This window comes from Rattus norvegicus, chromosome 20 (assembly GCF_021556685.1).
Source record: "Rattus norvegicus strain SHRSP/BbbUtx chromosome 20, alternate assembly SHRSP_T2T, whole genome shotgun sequence".
Classification (NCBI taxonomy): Eukaryota; Metazoa; Chordata; class Mammalia; order Rodentia; family Muridae; genus Rattus; species Rattus norvegicus.
Window position 1 is genome coordinate 4,707,792 of NC_141553.1, and position 18,203 is coordinate 4,725,994.

Here is an 18,203-nt window from a genome sequence, read left to right on the forward strand (position 1 = left end):
GTTTTTTTTTTTATTTTTGTGGAAAACAAAGAAAAACTAAAACCCCAGACTCCAGAAAAAATCCTAAAAAATACGTTTTCTTAAAAAATACTGTATAAGTCTCTACTCCTCTCCCTCCCCCAACAGCCCCCTCGTGTCCTTTTTCCTAAGTGCCCTGCCCCCCACCCCTCCGCTACTCACTGCTCTCCCTACTGTACCCCAATGTCTCATTATCTACCCAGGTTGCCCACCCTGTTCTCTTACCTGACACATATATCACTTTCCTTTCATTTCCAGTGAGCTTTGTACTGTCCCACTTCCCCAGCATGCAAGATTCGCCTCCCCTCCTTTTTCTGGGACATCATACTTGGGTCACCCTCCTCTCCCTTCTCCCTGTGATCTATTCTAACCAGGAACAAGTAAGCTGCACCCAGGCAATCCCCCTACAACTCCCACCCCCACCCACCTCAAGAAACGCTAGACTCCTCCCCCCGAGGCAGCTTTAAGCTTTACCCAGGGAAGTGCTGTACTCCAAAACTTTCATCATTGCTTGTTTTTCCCCCCTTCCTCCTCATCGTTTATGCACCTCTTCAATAAAAGAAATCTTTCTTTGGGACCCCATATTCCCTCAGCCATGTCAACCCTGTCTCCGGCTCCATCTTTTTCTTCTGCTCTTTGAGGCAAGGTCTCTCTCCAATCCTCCTCCCTCAAAATGTATGCCTGCCCCAGAAGCCCCTCCCCTCCCCAATTCTGCCGGGCCCAGGAACCCCCCCAGCCTCTTGGCCCTTCAGCGGATGAGGACATTGATCTCGGCCACACCAGCTTCCAGCACGTTCTCGGCTGTGGTTTTGCCATGCTGCTCCTTGAGGTGCCGCCTGATGGCGGGCTTGTGGGCAAAGCGCACATCACAGTAGGAGCAGCGGTAGGGCCGCGCTCCCGAGTGCAGGTTGAGGTGATCATGCAGCGTGGACTTCTGAGTGAAGCACTTGCCGCAGATGCCACAGGAATGTGACTTAACGCCACGGTGGACGTTCATGTGGCGGTTGAGGTTGCTGCTGTGGTTGAACTGCTTGCCGCAGCGCGGGCACATAAAGATGAAGTGTTGTGCGCGCATGTGGAAGACCAGCTTCTCCACGCCCTGGAACACTTCCGGGCATTTGGTGCACTTTATGTTCTTTAAGGGGTTTCCACTTGAAAAGCCCCCAGGCAGAGGTCCCCGGCTCCCCCCTGCCCCCAGACTGCCCCCCGCCCCCCGGGCAGCCATGGCCACCGCTGCTGCTTCCACTAGGCCTGAGGTGGCCCCCACACTGGCCCGGCCTCCTGGGATCAACAACAGGCCTTCCCCTTCTGCGTCCTCTGACAGGCTGTAGCAGGCCTTCACCACACCTTGCGGTGGGGCGACGGTGTTGGGGGCCACACTACTCTGGGCCAGCTCTCCCAGGTGGCTGCCCACAGAGGCCCCGATACCCAGACCCCCTGCTAGGCCTCCTGGGGGTTTGAGCCTGTGTGCCACTTCGAGGGCAGACTCCACCTTGACGATGCAGATGTCAGAAACATCCTCGTCCTCATCCTCATCCTCCTCTTCCGCCTTCAGCTCTAGGTCCTCGTCCAGAGGAAACTCCAGCTTCACCGGTCGCAGGAGCGGAGGGGGTAGAGGAGGTGGCGGCGGGGGTTTTGGAGCTGGCTTTGGGGTCCTGGCTGGAGGGAGGAGGGACTTGGTGGCACTGACACTGCTCATGAGGCTAGCCTCGCTGATCCCATCTTCTTTAAGGCCTATTTTGGGCTCAATGAACTGGCTGAGGGCATTCCTGCACTTCTCCACCACATGCTCCATTTGCAGGTAGGAGGCTGCTGTCAGGTAGTTCACGATGTCCCTGACTGCGAACTCCAGGGCGCCCGTGTAGCAAGAGAGGAGCAAGTCCGCCACAATACGCGCGCTGTGCATCAGTGAGACCTGCAGCTCAGAACTGGGGTTCAGCAAGAACTGGTCCCGGAGGAACGGTGAGCAGGCGGCCAGGATGACCTTGTGGCCACGGAATTTGAGGCTGTCAGCCACGATGGTCACATCGCAGAACCGCTCCTCTGCACGGAGCTGGTTCATGTTCCGCAACGTTGCGGCCTCGTGGCCAGGCAGCTGGAAGCGCAGGACTTCCACCCCAGAGGCCATTGTGGCGGGAGTGGACTGCCCTGGGTGGGAAGGAAACGGGTCAGAGACAAAGGTCTCTGGCTGTCGGAGGCCAAGGCTCCAGATCCCTCATCCCTACCTCCCTAGTCTTGGCGCGCCTCCCTCAGTTTCCCCAATTCCAAGGAGGCGCGGTCCCTCCGAGGAGGGAGGCGTGGTTCCCGGGGGCGGGGCAGCGGCGTCCACACCCCCCAGTCCCGCGGCCCGCGCGCCCATGGGAGAATGGATAAAGGGGTGGGTGGGGGGAAAACCAGAGGATTGCAACTCTGGGGTGGCCCCTGGTTGCAGGCTCTCCTCACCCGCCTCGCTCTAGCCTGGGCCGCGCTGCTGTGAGTCCCCCTTTTCACGTCCTCCCACCGCCCGGACAGGTCGTGCACGCCCCCCTCCCACGCGCAGATCTCCGTGGCACGCCCCCCCACCCAGACTCACGACCCTGGGTGCACGCGCCTCTCACCTGGCCCGGTTCCGCGTGCTGATTTTTCCCCCCTGGTCCCCCACCCCCCCGGGGCCAGCGACGCCCCCCACACTCGGGCAGGGCCGGGGCAGCGCGCAGGCGCGGGGGTGCACGGGGCGCGCGCGCGGGCCGGCTCCGCGTGGGCGGGAGGGGGAGGGGCGGGGGCAGTTCGTGCCGAGTGTTCCAAGGCCCCGCGCAGCGCTGCGTCCTCGCGGACTCGGGGCGGAGGAAGAGGGGAGGGAATTAAAGGAGCAGGATTCCCCCTCCCCGACCCCCCTTTTCTCCCCCGACACCCCCACGCGGTTAAAGGGCTGGACAGTCGTGCCTCCCCTTTGGCCAGGATTATTTGTCCGCCAGAGCGGAAATACGCTCCACACCCCCCCCTATTTCACGCTCCCCCTCCTCTTTGCCTCTGGGTCCCGCGGCCCGTCTGCGCGTGCGCGCCAAGGCCCGCGCGCCCGGCCCCGCCCCCGGCTCCTGGCGCCCCCCCTCCCGCGCCCCAGCGCGTCCCCGCTAGCCCCGCCTGCCCCGCGCTCCCCCACCCCCCGCCAGCGCGCGCGCTCTGGGAGCTGCGCAATCTGCGCGGCCACCTGCTCTCCCGCGAGGCGTCGCTCCCGCCCAGCTGCGTGGGCTCGGGCCACCTCCCAGAGCCTCGGACCTGCTGGTGGCCTACGGATCTTTGGATCACTGCTGCCCTCGGGTGCATCCTCTGTTGAATATGTGCACAGTTCCTCAGGACACACTTCCAGACTTTTCCAAGTCTTCTGAAGCTAGTGTCCACTGTCATCCTACTGATCTAAAAGAGAATTTCACTTTCCACAAAGCCTGGTGAACCAGCGTTCCCAGCTTGCCCGGCTTAGAGCACACAGTTACTTAAATCATCCTTCTATTTCATCCATTCCGACTTCTTGCCAAGGCCAAGAACTCCGCTCATAAAGCAGACGATTAGGCATTTCACCTCCGCTGTGTAATTAACCCTGGGACTAACCCTGCAAATTGTGCAATTATTTATATTGGTATTAATGTACCAGCTATAATTTTCCCTGCACCCACTCCTTCCTTCCGTTCCACAGCATCTTATCCAGAAAGTCGCTCCCCAGCCCTAGATATCCACGATACTCTGCGCCTGGCTTTCATTGTAACTCCTAAGAGGATGCTATGCAGCTTGTTACCCAATGTAGTCAATAACTGGTTTCCCCTTAAAGATTGTTACTTCTTGAATACAGGAGTTAAGTTATGGGCTGTGTTTTGCAAATAAAAAGCCAGACAATAAATGGCTGAGTGTTAAAGTCATTAGCTTTCAGCTGGACCAGCATCCACCCGTACAAAGTCCATTCCTGATTGAATGGGGATACCCCGTTCCCGGAGGAGGCGCAGGGAGAGAGCGGGAAGGCCATACCTTAGCTGTGGATTTTAGGGGGAGCATAGGCCTTTGGTGTGCCTTGTTTAAAGCCATATTCAATGTCTAATGCACAAGGGAGAGAGACCTTGGGTGAGTCAATTCTCTGAATCTTGGTGTCTTTACCTTTGAACTCAAGGTCCTGAGTGCTTACCAGGCTGATGGAGGTTTCTAGGGAGCCTCACATACACTGAACAGATACACCCTGGATGAATCTGTGGTAACGTTTTGTTTTGTGTTTTGTGTGTGTGTGTGTGTGTGTGTGTGTGTGTGTGTGTGTTTGTGCTTTTATGAAAAATAGACTGTAGCAGTTTCTTTGTTTTCTTCTTTCTTTCTTTACTTTCTTTTCTCAAGACAGTTTCTCTGTATTACCGTGGCTATACTGAAACTCGCTCTGTAGACTCTGCTGGCCTTGAACTCAGTCATCTTGGGATTTAATCCCAAGCGCTGGGATTAAAGACCTGTGCCACCACCAGGTGAGTTTGGCCAGGTTGGCTGCGGGGATGCACACGGTTAACCCCAGCGCTGGAGAGACCAAAGCAAACAGATTCTCTGAGTTCAAGGCCAGCCTGGTCTACAGAGCGAGTTCCAGGAGAGTCAGGGCTACACAGAGAGACCCTGTCTTAAAATCCCACCCCATCAAAAGGTGGTGGGTGGGGGGAAGTTTGGAGCGAGGTTGGAACTAGGAGGGATGACCCAGGCTTTTAATCCCAGCACTCAGGAGGCAGAGGCAGGTGGATGGATCTCTGTGAGTTTGAGGCCAGCCTGTTCTACATAGTTTCTGGACAGCCAGGGTTAAATAGAGACCTTATCTCAAAACAAACAAACAAGCCGGAAGAGTTTGGGGATTGGAGGTCGCTCTTGGTGAAAAGAACAGTTCCCTCTCTTAGCACCCTTGTGGGGGCTTCTCAACTGCTTGTAACTTCAGCTCCAGGGGATCCAGCGCAGCGCCCTCTTCTGGCCTCTGCAGGTACTGCACTCACAGGTACCTCTCCCTCCTCCCCCCTCACACACAAATATATGTAACTTAAAAGAAAATATATATTTTTTCTTTTCTTTTTTTCGGAGCTGGGGACCGAACCCAGGGCCTTGTGCTTGCTAGGCAAGCGCTCTACCACTGAGCTAAATCCCCAACCCCACAGCCAGTCACCGATCACTACTGTCAGTTGGGGGATCCAGTGCCAAAAGGCTTCAAAGAGGGTGCTAGGAGATGGCTCAGTGTGGAAGAGGGATGGATGGGAGGAGAAACCAATCTCCTGAAAGTTGACCTCCACACTCCTGCCCGGGAATGTATACCTCCCCCACCCCACCCCACCCCCACCACTGCTGCAGGACATTTGATCACACTGTGAGCCCTGACATTGTGTCCGTTACTGGAAAAACCTGTTTTTGGTGCTGGTGTGGCTCATACCTTTAATCCAAGAGCTTGGTCAGGAAGTAGAAGGGAGGGACATTGAGTGTGAGAAGGTCGGAGAGAAGGGCATTGCTTCTGGGATGTTGGTCAGCTGGGTGCTTTCACCGAAGCATCTGGGCCCAAGTTTTCATTGGGAAAACACAATCACCACCATTTTTTTTTTTTTTTTAGATTTATTCATCTATTATATATAAGTACACTGTAGCTGTCTTCAGACACACCAGAAGAGGGCATTACATTACCAGAAGATCCCATTACAGATGGTGGTGAGCCACCATGTGGTGGCTGGGAATTGAACTCAGGACCTCTGGAAGAGCAGTCAGCGCTCTAACCACTGAACCATCTCTCCAGCCCACCACCATTATTTTTGACTGGAGAGATGGCTCAGCAATTAAAGGTTAAGGGCACTTGCTATTCTTTTGTTGTTGGTGGGTTTTTTTTTTTTGTTGTTGTTGTTTGTTTTTTTTTTTTTTGTCTTGTTTTGTTTTGTAAGACAGGGTTTCTCTGTGTAGCTCTGGCTGTCTTGGAACTCTCTCTGTAGACCAGGCTGGCCTCGAACTCTGAGATCCACCAACTTCTGCCTCCGAGCGAGCGCTGGATCAAAGGCCAAAGGCCTGCGCCACTGTGCCCAGCTGCACTCACCTGCACTGGTGTAGGTTCGGTTCCCAGCACTCACATGGCACTTACAACTGTCTTTAACTCCAGTCCCAGGGGAATCTGGCATTTTCTGCTGCCCCGCCCCCCCCCCCCCGTGGGCATCAGACACGCACATGACACACATACATACATGCAGGCAAAACACTCACACACGTGACATAAAACATGATAAAAGTCCTTTTAAATTCGTTATAAAGTTTAACACATCAAAAATCATTAGACAGGGTTACTAGGGATTGGGGGTAGAGGCCTTTCCATCCAGCCTGAGTTCAAACCCTGGGCTCCACACGGAGGAAGGAGAGAACAGATGTCCATAAGTCCTATGACCTCCACATGTATATCATGGTGTATGCTCCCCCCTTAAAAAATACATAAAATGGGGTTGGGGATTTAGCTCAGTGGTAGAGCGCTTGCCTAGCAAGCTCAAAACCCTGGGTTCGGTCCTCAGCTCCGGAAAAAGAAAAAAGAAAAAAGAAAAAGTGAATAAAAAATACATAAAATAAGGAAATGCAACGGAAAGAAGATGATATTAAAGTCGGGCTCAGTGAGAGGGAAATGGCGCCAACCACACACAGCTAGTGAAGTCATGCATCTTGGAGGAAAACCCACAACCACCCCTTTACAAAATTACCCCTAACTATATCCTAAAGATTGTCTTTATACCCACAGACGAGGGGAGTCCTCACCCCTCATCCATGAAAGTTCTCTTGGAAGCAGACATACAATCACAGAAAGCCACCACCCATCAACATGTAGACTTGTGGAGCCCACTCCTGACAGATACGACTACAGTTCGGCTCCTGTGCCTGAGGCCCAGGGGTCATCGAGGAAGAGGGGTGGAAAGACTGCAGAAGCCAGAGAAACCGAGAGCTTTCGACGAGACTGCGTTTTCTAGGAATGTCAGACACTTCTTCCTTCCGTTAAAGTCTCCCCAACATGACCACCAAACACGAGCTGGACAAAGACAACCCGGACGGACCTGCCAGAGTGGTTGGGGAAAGCCCACAAGGCCTCGGCCATACACAAAGAATGACAGGCAATTAAGAGAAGCTGAGGGCTGGGGATTTAGCTCAGTGGTACAGCCCTTGCCTAGGAAGCGCAAGGCCCTGGGTTCGGTCCCCAGCTCCGAAAAAAAGAACCACACAAAAAAAAAAAAAAGAGAAGCTGAGAGCAGAAGTAGCCTAACCCAGGAAAGAGCACATCAGTCGGTCATCCTGTGCCAAAATGTCAGCTGTGAAAACGTACATAGAAGTAACGTTACACAAACTGAACGTACTTATGTATTTAGGTATGCATAGATCACATATATATATATGGATTATATTGTTTATCTGTACATATATAGACATACGTATATACACATGGTATATATGCATATATATGGTGTTCATATACATACATGTATGTGTGAACATATATAACACGTGTGTGTTGGATGTATGTAATGACAACTAATGAAAAAAAAGAGATCATGAACTTGGAAGAGACCAATGAAGTTGGAATACGTGAGGGTTTGGAGTACAGAAACAGGAAGGAGAGAAATTATGTAGTTGTAATCTCAAACCAATAATTTTAAGAAATTTACACGCACTTGGCCTAACGCAGCATGCCTGCCGTTCCAGCACTTGGGAGGCTCAGGCAGGAGGATGAGGAGGGCTCACCTCAAGGCCATCTTTGACTTATATCCTGCTGCCAGATCTCTTGAGACCTGGTGTCAAACAGCCAATATGTAAGCCAGGTCTGGTGGCACAGGTCTTAAATTCCAACACTTGGGAGGCAGAGGCAGGCAGGTCTCTGAGTTCGAGGCCAGTCTGGTCTACAGAGCAAGTTCCAGGACAGCCAGGGGGCTACACAGAGAAACCCTGTCTCAAACAGCCAAAAACAAGCAATATGTAAACAAACATTGCTGGTTGGCTGGGGGTGGCTCGGTGGTAGCAGGCTGAGTATCACACAAGAAGCCCTGGGTTCGTTTCCCGATTTAGCGATACAAAAGGAAGGAGAAAAGACCTCCAGCAACATTACCTTGGGGATTCGCACATCTGTTCGCCCTTTTGAGGCAAGGTCTCACTATGCAGCCCTGACTGGCCTGGTAAATGCAGGTTAGAAAGGCCTGGAATTTATGCAATCTTCCTGCCCTCTGTCTCCTGAGTGCACTGCGAGGCTCCTTCAGTTGAGGACTTCTGATGTGTGGGACCCCTGCTCACTGTGTAAAATCACTTGGCTGTAACTTCAGCAAGGCTCAGACATTTGGTTCTGTCGCGTGCCTGGGAGGCAGAAACTGGGAGTATTGACAAGCAGCCCGCACGGTTCCGGCAGCTGGGTGCCCTGAGAACCAGGGTGCACGTGCACCCACCCCTGCCTGGCAGCCAGTTGAACTCCTTGATTCTACTGTCTCCATGAGTTTGAACTCTGGGAAATCTGCTTTCCCAGTGACTAAAACTATGTGTCACCAGGCCCCTCCCATCCCTTAAAAAATTACTTGTGGGGGTTGGGGATTTAGCTCAGTGGTAGAGCGCTTGCCTAGGAAGCACAAGGCCCTGGGTCTGGTCCCCAGCTCCAAAAAAAAAAAAAAAAAACCAAAAAAAAAAAAAATTACTTGTGACCACCAGCTTGAGGAGGGTTCAACCTCTCCTCAAGCCCACCACCCAGCAGAGGCAGTGGAAGAGAAAAGTTATTAGGATGTGGGGGAAGTGGGTCTGTTAAGCAATAGTTCTTTGGGGGTGAGTTAGATCTTCAGTCCTGTAGCAACCACCAAATATGACTCAGCAGGTGCAGACCGGCCCTCTAGGCAGGCAGCACTCACGAACCAGCAGCTGCCGTCCGGTCCTTTCAGCAAGCAGACACCGGCAGCTGCAGTCCAATCCTGATGAAACCGCCAGGCTCACTGACTAGCCTGATACGAGGCTGCAGAAAGGCCAAGCTGCCACAGGAACCTCACAGTTCTTGGGCGAGTTTCTCTCAACGGCGGCATTACCACAAGTCGAGCTCGACAACTCTTAAGTAAGGCAAACCGATACATGCGTGTCGTTATCGAAGAATAGCGAGGAGGAGCAAGCCAAACCGAAGCTCAGCGTTCGTCTTCCACTGTCTGTGAGGTCATATTCATGCTCCTTCATCACGGGTCCTTCCCCGTGTCTGCTGTGTCCAAACATCCTTTCAGCTGTGTCTGCTGCAGGAAAACAGAGCTTCACGTGTCTGCTTTAGCGAGACTTCCTTTCACCTGTGTGCCCCAGCAAAACCTCATTTGACATGACTGACTTCCCAAAGGACTAGAAGTTTCCACTTCAGTGTGTATGTGTGCGCATACATGTGAGAGTGCACACATATGTATGCATGTATATGTACGTGTGTGTATGTGTGTATATGCATGAATATGCGCAGCGTGTGTGTGTGTGTGTGTGTGTGTGTGTGTGTGTGTGTGTGTGTGTGTGAGAGAGAGAGAGAGAGAGAGAGAGAAAGAGAGAGAGAGAGAGAAGACAACTATTGAGAAGCTGGCTCTCTCCTCCCACTATGTGAATCCAGAAAGTTGAACACAGGCTTGCCTGTCATACTTGTCAGCAACTCCGATACCCACTGAGCCATTGTGTCAGCCTCTCCGACCCCCTTCCTCCACACACCTGGTTTTGTGTGTGTGTGTGGAGGGCGGGGTGTTGAGACAGGATCTCTCCTAGCTGAGCCTGTCCTGGAATTTGTTCTGAAGGGAAGGATGACCTTGAGCTCCTTCCTGATCCTCCTGACTCAGCCTTCTAAGTGCTAGAATTACACCCATGAGTCACCACTCCAAGCCTTTTGATCTCAGAAGTTGGAATTTTAAAAATTCAGATTGGCTCCCAGGAACTGACTCCAAGGTAACTGAAGTCAGGAGACAGCTCATGGTCTCCGCCGATGACTTAACTCCGGTGTGATTCAATGTACCCCTCAACTTCATCCTTTGTTCATTTTTTTTTTTTAGAAAGTTATTCTTTCACAATTTTATTGATTTATTTGCCTTTGAGACAGGGTTTCACTGCACATATGCAAGCCTGGCTGGCTGGCAACGCATTATAAAGACCAGGCTAACGCTGAACTCAGATCCACCTGAGCGCCGGGATCAAAGGTGTTCGCCACCAGGCCCATCCAACAAGAGTAAATCTCAAAGCCAAGACAAAACACCAGCTGGGCCTGGTGGCTAATGCCTTTAATCCTAGCATTCAGGAGATAGATCTCTGTGAGTTAGAGGCCAGCCTGGTCGACGTGGCTAATTCCAGGCTAGCTAGCGCTACCCAAGTGAGATCTCGTCTCAAAAAACAAAAAGTAAGTCAACGAAAAGTTTCCATAGGCTTGAGAGGGAAGCTCAGTGGGTAGAGTGCTGGCCTAGTGTGCAGGAAGTCCTATGCATCAGGCGTGGCGACATGTCTATAATCCCAGCATGCAGGGATACGTAGAGGATCTGGGCTGCGAGAGACCTTGTCTCTAACAAACGTCACAGGCAGGAATACAGACGATTTGTGTTATGGAATGATCCCTCCTGGGCCCATCTTTCGGCCCCAGCTCTCCCCGAGGTGGCTCACTTGGTCAGTTTCCCGAGAAACTCTGCACCTATACAGAGCAGTGGGGTGGGGTGGGAGATAGATAAGTGCTTGCCTGGCACACAGAAGAAGCCACAGCACACCAAAGGGGCGGGAGGCAGCGGGGAGGGGGGGGGCAGACACAGTTACATCTCCCATGCTGGGTTTTTGTTTTTAATCTTTATTTTTTCTGCAAACGACGGCATCCCGTACATACCAGTCCGTTGTCGATAGTCTATACTTTTATCGGTCTTGAGGTGTTCTGCTCTGTAGAGATGAACCTCAAGATAGAGAAGCTGCCTGGTTATTCCACTGTCCACGTGTACCATGCTCGCCTGCTGGTCCTCTGCGAGAGGTTCTTCTCAAACTCAGTACTTTCATATCTATGGGGCGATACGGTGGGTCTTCTCCCCTTTTTTCGGCCGGAGGACCACGCAACTCAAGCTGACCTCAAACTCGCAATCCTCTTGCTTCGGTTTCCTGAGTGCTGGGATGGCAGATGTGCGCCCCCATGCGGGCTGATTCTCTCCCTTTGGGTGCTATTTTATCCTCTGTTGTTTTGTTCTCTTGTGGGCCCATGTGTGACAGTGACAAACCGGCTAACGGCTAACCTAACGGCTAACGTGCCAAGCTGAGTCCGAGCGCGTCTAAGCCAGGCGGAGCTGACAGGGAAGGGAGCTGCAGAGTGATTTCTGAGGACAGGAGAAGGCGGAGCACCTGTGCTCCACACTTAGGAAGGTTTATCATTGAAAGGGTAGAGCAGGGGGCTGGAGAGATGGCTCAGTGGTTAGAGCACCGACTGCTCTTCCAGAGGTCCTGAGTTCAATTCCCAGCAACCACATGGTGGCTCACAGCCATCTGTAATGAGATCTGATGCCCTCTTCTGGTGTGTCTGAAGAGAGCGACAGTGTAACCACATACATGAAATAAATAAAAGATAGAGAGAGAATTTACATAAAATAAATAAATCTTTGAATAAATAGTAGTGAATAATAATAAAAAAAAGAAAGGGTAGATCCAGAACAGAACAGAGGTGTAAGAGGTGGGCAGTTGTAACACTTTTCCTTGCCCATGGTCACCACCCTATGTCACCTATGTCAGACCCGGCAGCCTTCCCTCTATCCCTCAGGAGAGCCCCAACAGCCTTCAGGAATGTGGAGATCCTGGGGGATAGAGTGGCTGCAGTAAGAAGAGCTGTGGGTGTGCAGACATACACCCATAGATGGTTATGTGCACTCATAGTGTTTGGGGTCTCCAGGGGTTTAGCCGTTGTCTGAGAGGGATGTGTCTCCTCACAGGAGGTCAAGGACAGACCATCTAGTTCTAGGGAGGCCCAAGAACCAACTTCTCAGCTTTCTGTTTGCGTCTTGGGGAGCTGGTACAATGTCAGGAGGTTCAGTGTAGAACCTAGTGTCTGGGCTTACAAGGCAGCCTCTGGGGAAGGCGGCTTGGAGGAACCAGAAGCCAGACATAGTCCTTTTCCAAAGCTCAGAGAGCAGTGTGTGAAAAGCCTCCTCACGGTGGCAGTAAAGTAGCGGTTGGAAGGGGGAGGGGGGAGATCCTCTGCTAAACAGCAGGTTTGAGGCTAGCACTGGCCTCAAACTCAGTCTCAAGGAGATGGGGGCTGGACAGACAACTGCGTTGGCAAAATGCCTGTACGAGTGTGAGACCTCCATGTGGACTCCTCAGAACCCACGTTAAAAAGTCCGGGCGCCGTATCGCTCTCTTGTAATCGCAGGGATCGTTAGGGAGCAGAGACAGGCAGGGGTCCCTGAAGCTCATGGGTTGGTTAGACTGTTCACTTGGCAACGTTCTGGACCAGTGAGAGACTCTGTGTCACACGAAAGGTGAAAGGGACCTGAGAAGTTACACCCATGATTGTCCTCTGACCTCCAGAGGCACAAACAGATGTGCATCTGTATACACACACACACACACACACACACACACACACACACACACACCAGAAACAGAAACCAATGGTATTTTTTTTAAAGATTTATTTATTTATTATATATAAGTACACTGTAGCTGTCTTCAGACACACCAGAAGCAGGCATCGGATCTCTTTACAGATGGTTGTGAGCCACCATGTGGTTGCTGGGAATTGAACTCATGACCTCTGGAAGAGCAGTCGGGTGCTCTTAACCGCTGAGCCATCTCTCCAGCCCACCAATGGTATTTTTGTAGCTCATCTGACAGGTTTTCCTGGGGTGGCGGTGAGCCTAGGAGGGTGCTCCCCTTGATCGTGTTATAGTAACAAAGAAAGCAACTTCCTCCAGAGGCTTGGGAGGGACAGAGGCTGACGCATCAGGTTAAGTTCTCCAGGGCTGGGTCAGCCATGTGCACTTGGGAGGCAGAGGCCAGCCTGAGCTACAGAGAAGTCCCAGGACAGCCAGAGCTACATAGTAAGACCTTGTCTTTAAAGAAACAAACAAACGAAGAAACGAACAATCTCCTTAGCTGGGAGCCCAGTGCGGCAGGAAGGATCAGGATTGGAGGCCAGTTTCAGCTACTTAGAAATTCTAAGTCAGTCTGGGTTACATGAGACCCTGTCTGAGGGGGAAAAAATGATCAAAATATATTGTATGAAAAAAGTTATTTTTTCTCATTAAATAAAAGTATATATTGAACTTCAAAATGCTGTTTATTCTTTTGAATACCACCCCCGATTTTTTTTTTATTTTTACTTTTTGCAACTGGGGAATTTTATCTGCTGGATGTTCCCATAAAAAAAAATTTTTTTTCCCTTAAGCATTCTTCCCAACTCTCCAAGTAACTGCTGGCTTTCTTTTTACCTTACTTTCAGGGAAGGACCCAGGAAAGAATGTGAACCTTCCTATATGCCAAGAAGTTCTGAAAAGATCAGTTTCGATTCCTCGGATGCTATCCTGGGGAAGACCCAACGCGCCCCAGGGAGTCAGATCCGTGTTGCAAACTCTGAAAAGAAGCAAAACAAAATAAATATAACATTTTGCAGGGCTTGTGGTTTTGTGTGCTTAACACAATCCCACACAGACCAAATGTGCTTCAGTGTGTGTGTGTGTGTGTGTGTGTGTGTGTGTGTGTGTGTGTTGGGACAAAGGTCGTGCCCCAAAGCTGAATCCGGAATCCCTGGCTATTTCTCTTTTTCTCCCCTAGTACCATCCCCTCGCCACTCCCCGAGCCTTTTCAGTCCGTGGCAGCGGAGCCTACTCAACCCGCAGTGATTTCGGGGAAGTCAGATGACCTTTTCTCTCCCCTGGCTCTCCCGTTCTACTGTTCTGGAAACCATGGCCCCTCTGCTGGCTCTCCTCGCCCTGCTGCAGCTGGGCCCAGGTAGGAGGTTGGGAAAGGGGTTATTGGGGCCCTGTGGGCGTGGCAGGTGCTGCCAGGTTCAGTCCACAAGTCAAAGGGACAGCCTTTTCTTACCCCTCTCTCATCTGGCCTCTCCTTCCTTTTGCCCACACCCGCAGGCCTGGCTGCTCTTTCCTGCCCTCAGAATGTCAATATTGTCGGGGGGAATTTCACTCTCAGCCGTGGCTGGGCTCCTGGGAGCGTCCTCATCTACTCCTGCCCCCTGGGCAGGTACCCGTCCCCAGCCTGGCGGGAATGCCAGAGCAACGGGCAGTGGCAGACACCAAGAGCTAGCTCACTTCCCACCCTGAGATCCTCTCGGTTGGCTAAAGCCGTCTGCAAACGTGAGTCCCCTGGGGCTTTGGGCTCGAGAGCCCACCAGTGTCAGCACCGAGCTTCTACTAACAGCGGCTTCTCCAGGGAGGGGGGTGGGGGGGGAGAGGGAGAGGGAGAGAGACAGAGAGACAGAGACAAACAGAGACAGACAGACAGTCAAAATACTGCAAAAAGCCTGGTGTGGTGACTCACGCCTTAAATTCTGGTACTTGGGAGGCAAAGGGGGGGAAGAAAGAAAGGGAGGCAACCTGGTCTACATAGTGAGTTCTAGGCCATCCAGGACTATAAAGTGAGACCCTATCTGCAAAAAAAAAAAAAACCAAAAAACAAAAAAAACCCAAACAACCCACACCAACAAAGGCCCCCAGAAGACCCCCCAAAACCAGAACAATCCACCAAACAAACGAAACCAGGAAAAGCCCACTGTCTACTGAGGACACTTTTTTTTTTTTTTTTTAGCTAAAATTAACCGTAGGATTATTTGAGCATTCTAAGTGGGTGACGAATGTCCCAATACACACGTTAAACACACAAGTGTGGTCCGTGAGAGTCTGGAGTGACCTCGGCCTTTGGGGGGCGGGGTGGTGAACTGTTTTAAGTTGCCGGGATTCAATCAACTGCCTAAAGCCGTAATCCTATGTTTCAGTCTTCTTTGGGGATTTCCTTACTGCTGGGAGCAGGAATTAGGGTCTTCGTCTTCCTGGCCCACCTCCCTACTTTGTAGCGCTTTTTCCTAGCCCTTTTTGATTAATTGATTTAAATCAACTGCTAACTTAGACCCCCGCCTTCAAAGGTGAGCTTTGAACTTACTGTGAGGCTGAGGGTGAGCTTAACACCGCTTCTGCCCCTCCCACCTCTTCTTTTGGGTTCTTCGAGACGGGATCATGCTACAGCCCAGGCTAACCCAAACTTTCAGGGACGGATGCACCAGCCTCTGCCTCTCGAGCACCAGGTTGACAAGTGTGCTCCACCACATTCAACCTCCCTCACTGGTGGTTTTTGAGACAGGGTCTAGCTATACAGTCTACGTTGGCCTCAAATTCACTATAGAGCCAAGAGAGGGCTTTGAACATCTAGGACCCAACTGCCACAGCTGTCCAAGTGCTAGTATTATGGGCTGTCACATCAGGCCCTTTCCATGTTTATACACCCAGCTGACCGGCTTGGGTCCTAACAAAAGACCCCCTCCCCCACAGCCACCTTCGCCTCTTGCCCAGATATCTATTCTCTCCCCCCACCCCAGCTGTTCGATGTCCAGCTCCCACGTCCTTTGAGAATGGCATCTATATCCCTCGGCTGGGGTCCTACCCCGTGGGTGGCAACCTGAGCTTCGAGTGTGAGCATGGTTTCACCTTGCGGGGCTCGCCCGTGAGGTACTGTCGCCCCAACGGCGTGTGGGATGGAGAGACGGCTGTGTGTGACAATGGCGGTAAGCATTCTGACCGTTGGGGGACATGGGGGGAGGGCTTGCAGCCCCAGAAGCTTTTGTGGTGACAGAGCCTGGTGTTCTCGGCGGTTCAGTAATATTCCTAGATTAGGGGAAGTTGAGGTCTGTGGGCTACACATCCCTGTCCGGCTGGGAGTCTGTCTAGGTTTCAGATCTGACTCAGGGGCTGACAAACCTTTCAGTTTTGTTTTCTCCTTTCCTCCCCTCTCTCTCTCTCTTTCCTTCCTTTGAAGCTGAACTGGGCTACTTGAGACCCAGGCCCCAGGGGAATCCTGGGAGGAAGCCACTTCTTTTTTTTTTTTTTTTATAACTTTTTTTTTTTTCCGGAGCTGGGGACCGAACCCAGGGCCTTGCGCTTGCTAGGCAAGCGCTCTACCACTGAGCTAAATCCCCAACCCCAAGGAAGCCACTTCTAAGAGTTCATTCTGGAGCCCAGGATGTCCTGGGACTCACCTCAGTCTCAGTCTCTGGAGTGCTCAGATCATCAGGCATGAACTACGAAACCTGGTCAGTCAGCTTTTCCAAATGCTCCCAGCAACACTGTGTTTAACTCCATGAAGTATCGAGACCCACGGCTGCGTGTTGGGCTCGGTGCAGCCTCTGGAGCTTGGTGTGGCTCCAGCTGCTTTGAGTTAGCCTCTGCTTAACCTTCCGGTGCCTCAGTTTTTACATCTGCAAAATGGGAATAGTGTGGCTGTCAAGATGCCTCAGTTGTTACAGCACTTGGTGCTCTTCTGGAGGACCAGAGTTTGGTTCCCAGCGAGCCCACGGGGCTCACACCCTCCAGCAACTCCAGCGGCTGGGGACCCAATGTTCTTGTCTGGCCTTCACAGAGAAAAACACATTAATAATAATAATAATAATAATAATAATAATAATAATAATAATAATAGAATAGCTAGGCAGCGGTAGCAGACACCTTTAACTCCAGCACTCAGGAGGTAGAGGCAGGCATCTCTGAGTTCAAAGCCAGACTGGTCTGCAAAGCCAGTTCCAAGACAGCCAGGGCTACCCAGAGAAACCCTGTCTCAAAAAGAAAAAAAAAGAAAGAAAGAAACCGAAAAAAAAAAAAAAAGAACTAAAAAGGGAGTGCCTAGTGAGCTAATAGAGCTTAAGTTACAAAGCAACATTTCAAGGAAACAGGGGAGGCTGCAGTGGGCTGGTGGCCATGCTGTCCCCTGAGACCCCTGGCCTGGCTTAGCCATGTGTAGTTCTTCCCACAGAGTCACTCCTTCATGGCTTCCCTGAACAGCTGCTGGAACCTGGTGAGCCTTAAGTTCTTTCCAGCCCTGTGAGTGGTGTCTGGGGAGAAATGGGCCTCCTAGGACCCCCTGGAGCCACTTTGTTTTATAAACGCAGTGTCTCAAGCAGCCCAGGCTAGCTTCGAACGCAGGCTGACCTTGAATTCCTCCTGGCTCTATGCCGTAGCCAGTGTAGTGCACATCACCAGGCCCAACTTTGCCATCACACAGAAAGCAGTGTACCCTGGGGAGCAGGGCCACCGACTCACCCGGTTACCTGGACGGGGGTGCTTTACTCATTCCCTGCGTCTTTCTCAAACTGCTGTTTATTCAAACATGAATATAATTTGTTTTACATCTGACGTATAGTCTCCCAGTATTAAAGCATGCAATTTGTGTGCGAGACTGGGGATGGGACCCAGGGTTTCTGGAATGCCAAGCGAACACTCTACCACTGAGCTATACTCCAAACTTCATAGTAGGAATATTAAAAAACAACATATATTCCTCCAGCTGCACACACCTTTAGTGCCAGCGCTCAGGAGGCAGAGGCAGGTGGATCTCTGAGGCCAGCCTGGTCTGTGTAGAGAATTCTAAGCCAACTACCAGGGCTACACAATGAGATCCTGCTTCAAAACATTTATTTACTAGTACGCGTGGGGTGTGTGTGTATGTGTGTGTGTGTGTGTGTGTGTGTGTGTGTGCGCGCACGCACACACACACACATGCACAGCATGGAGGTCTAAGGATAACTTTTTTTTTTTTAAACTTAAATTTTTTTATTTTTTTACATATGATCAGAACGCTGTAGCTGTCTTCAGACACACCAGAAGAGGGCATCAGGGGGTTGGGGATTTAGTTCAGTGGTAGAGCTCTTGCCTAGCAAGCGCAAGGCCCTGGGTTCCGTCCCCAGCTCCGAGAAAAAAAAAAAGAAGAGGCATCAGATCCCATTACAGATGGTTGTGAGCCACCATGTGGTTGCTGGGATTTGAACTCAGAACCTCTGAGCTGCCTCTCCAGCCCCTAAGAAAATGTTTTTTTTTTTTAAAGATTTATTCATTTATTATATACAAGTACACTGTAGCTGTCTTCAGATACACCAGAAGAGGGCATCGGATCTCATTACAGATGGTTGTGAGCCACCATGTGGTTGCTGGGAATTGAACTCAGGACCTCTGGAAGAGTAATCGGGTGCTCCTAACCGCTGAGCC

At 51.4% G+C, this 18,203-nt stretch overlaps 2 protein-coding genes across 3 annotated transcripts in view; one reads left to right on the forward strand and one right to left on the reverse strand.

Annotated features, from left to right (window-relative positions):
• Window position 1: 1 nt before the first annotated feature.
• On the reverse strand, window positions 2-2,848 carry Zbtb12 (zinc finger and BTB domain containing 12). Its single transcript, NM_001134991.2, is given in 2 exon segments — window positions 2-2,166; window positions 2,616-2,848. A coding segment is annotated over 1 exon segment (1,380 nt). The 5' UTR covers window positions 2,147-2,166; window positions 2,616-2,848; the 3' UTR covers window positions 2-766.
• C2 (complement C2) overlaps window positions 2,422-18,203 on the forward strand; it is a 30,397-nt gene continuing 14,615 nt past the window's right edge. The window contains 4 exon segments of one of the 2 annotated variants that reach the window (NM_001428631.2): window positions 2,422-2,490; window positions 13,442-13,950; window positions 14,088-14,312; window positions 15,548-15,733. In NM_001428631.2, the coding sequence (NP_001415560.2) occupies window positions 13,905-13,950; window positions 14,088-14,312; window positions 15,548-15,733 (457 nt within the window). In that variant the 5' untranslated portion in view covers window positions 2,422-2,490; window positions 13,442-13,904. 2 annotated transcript variants of the gene reach the window in all.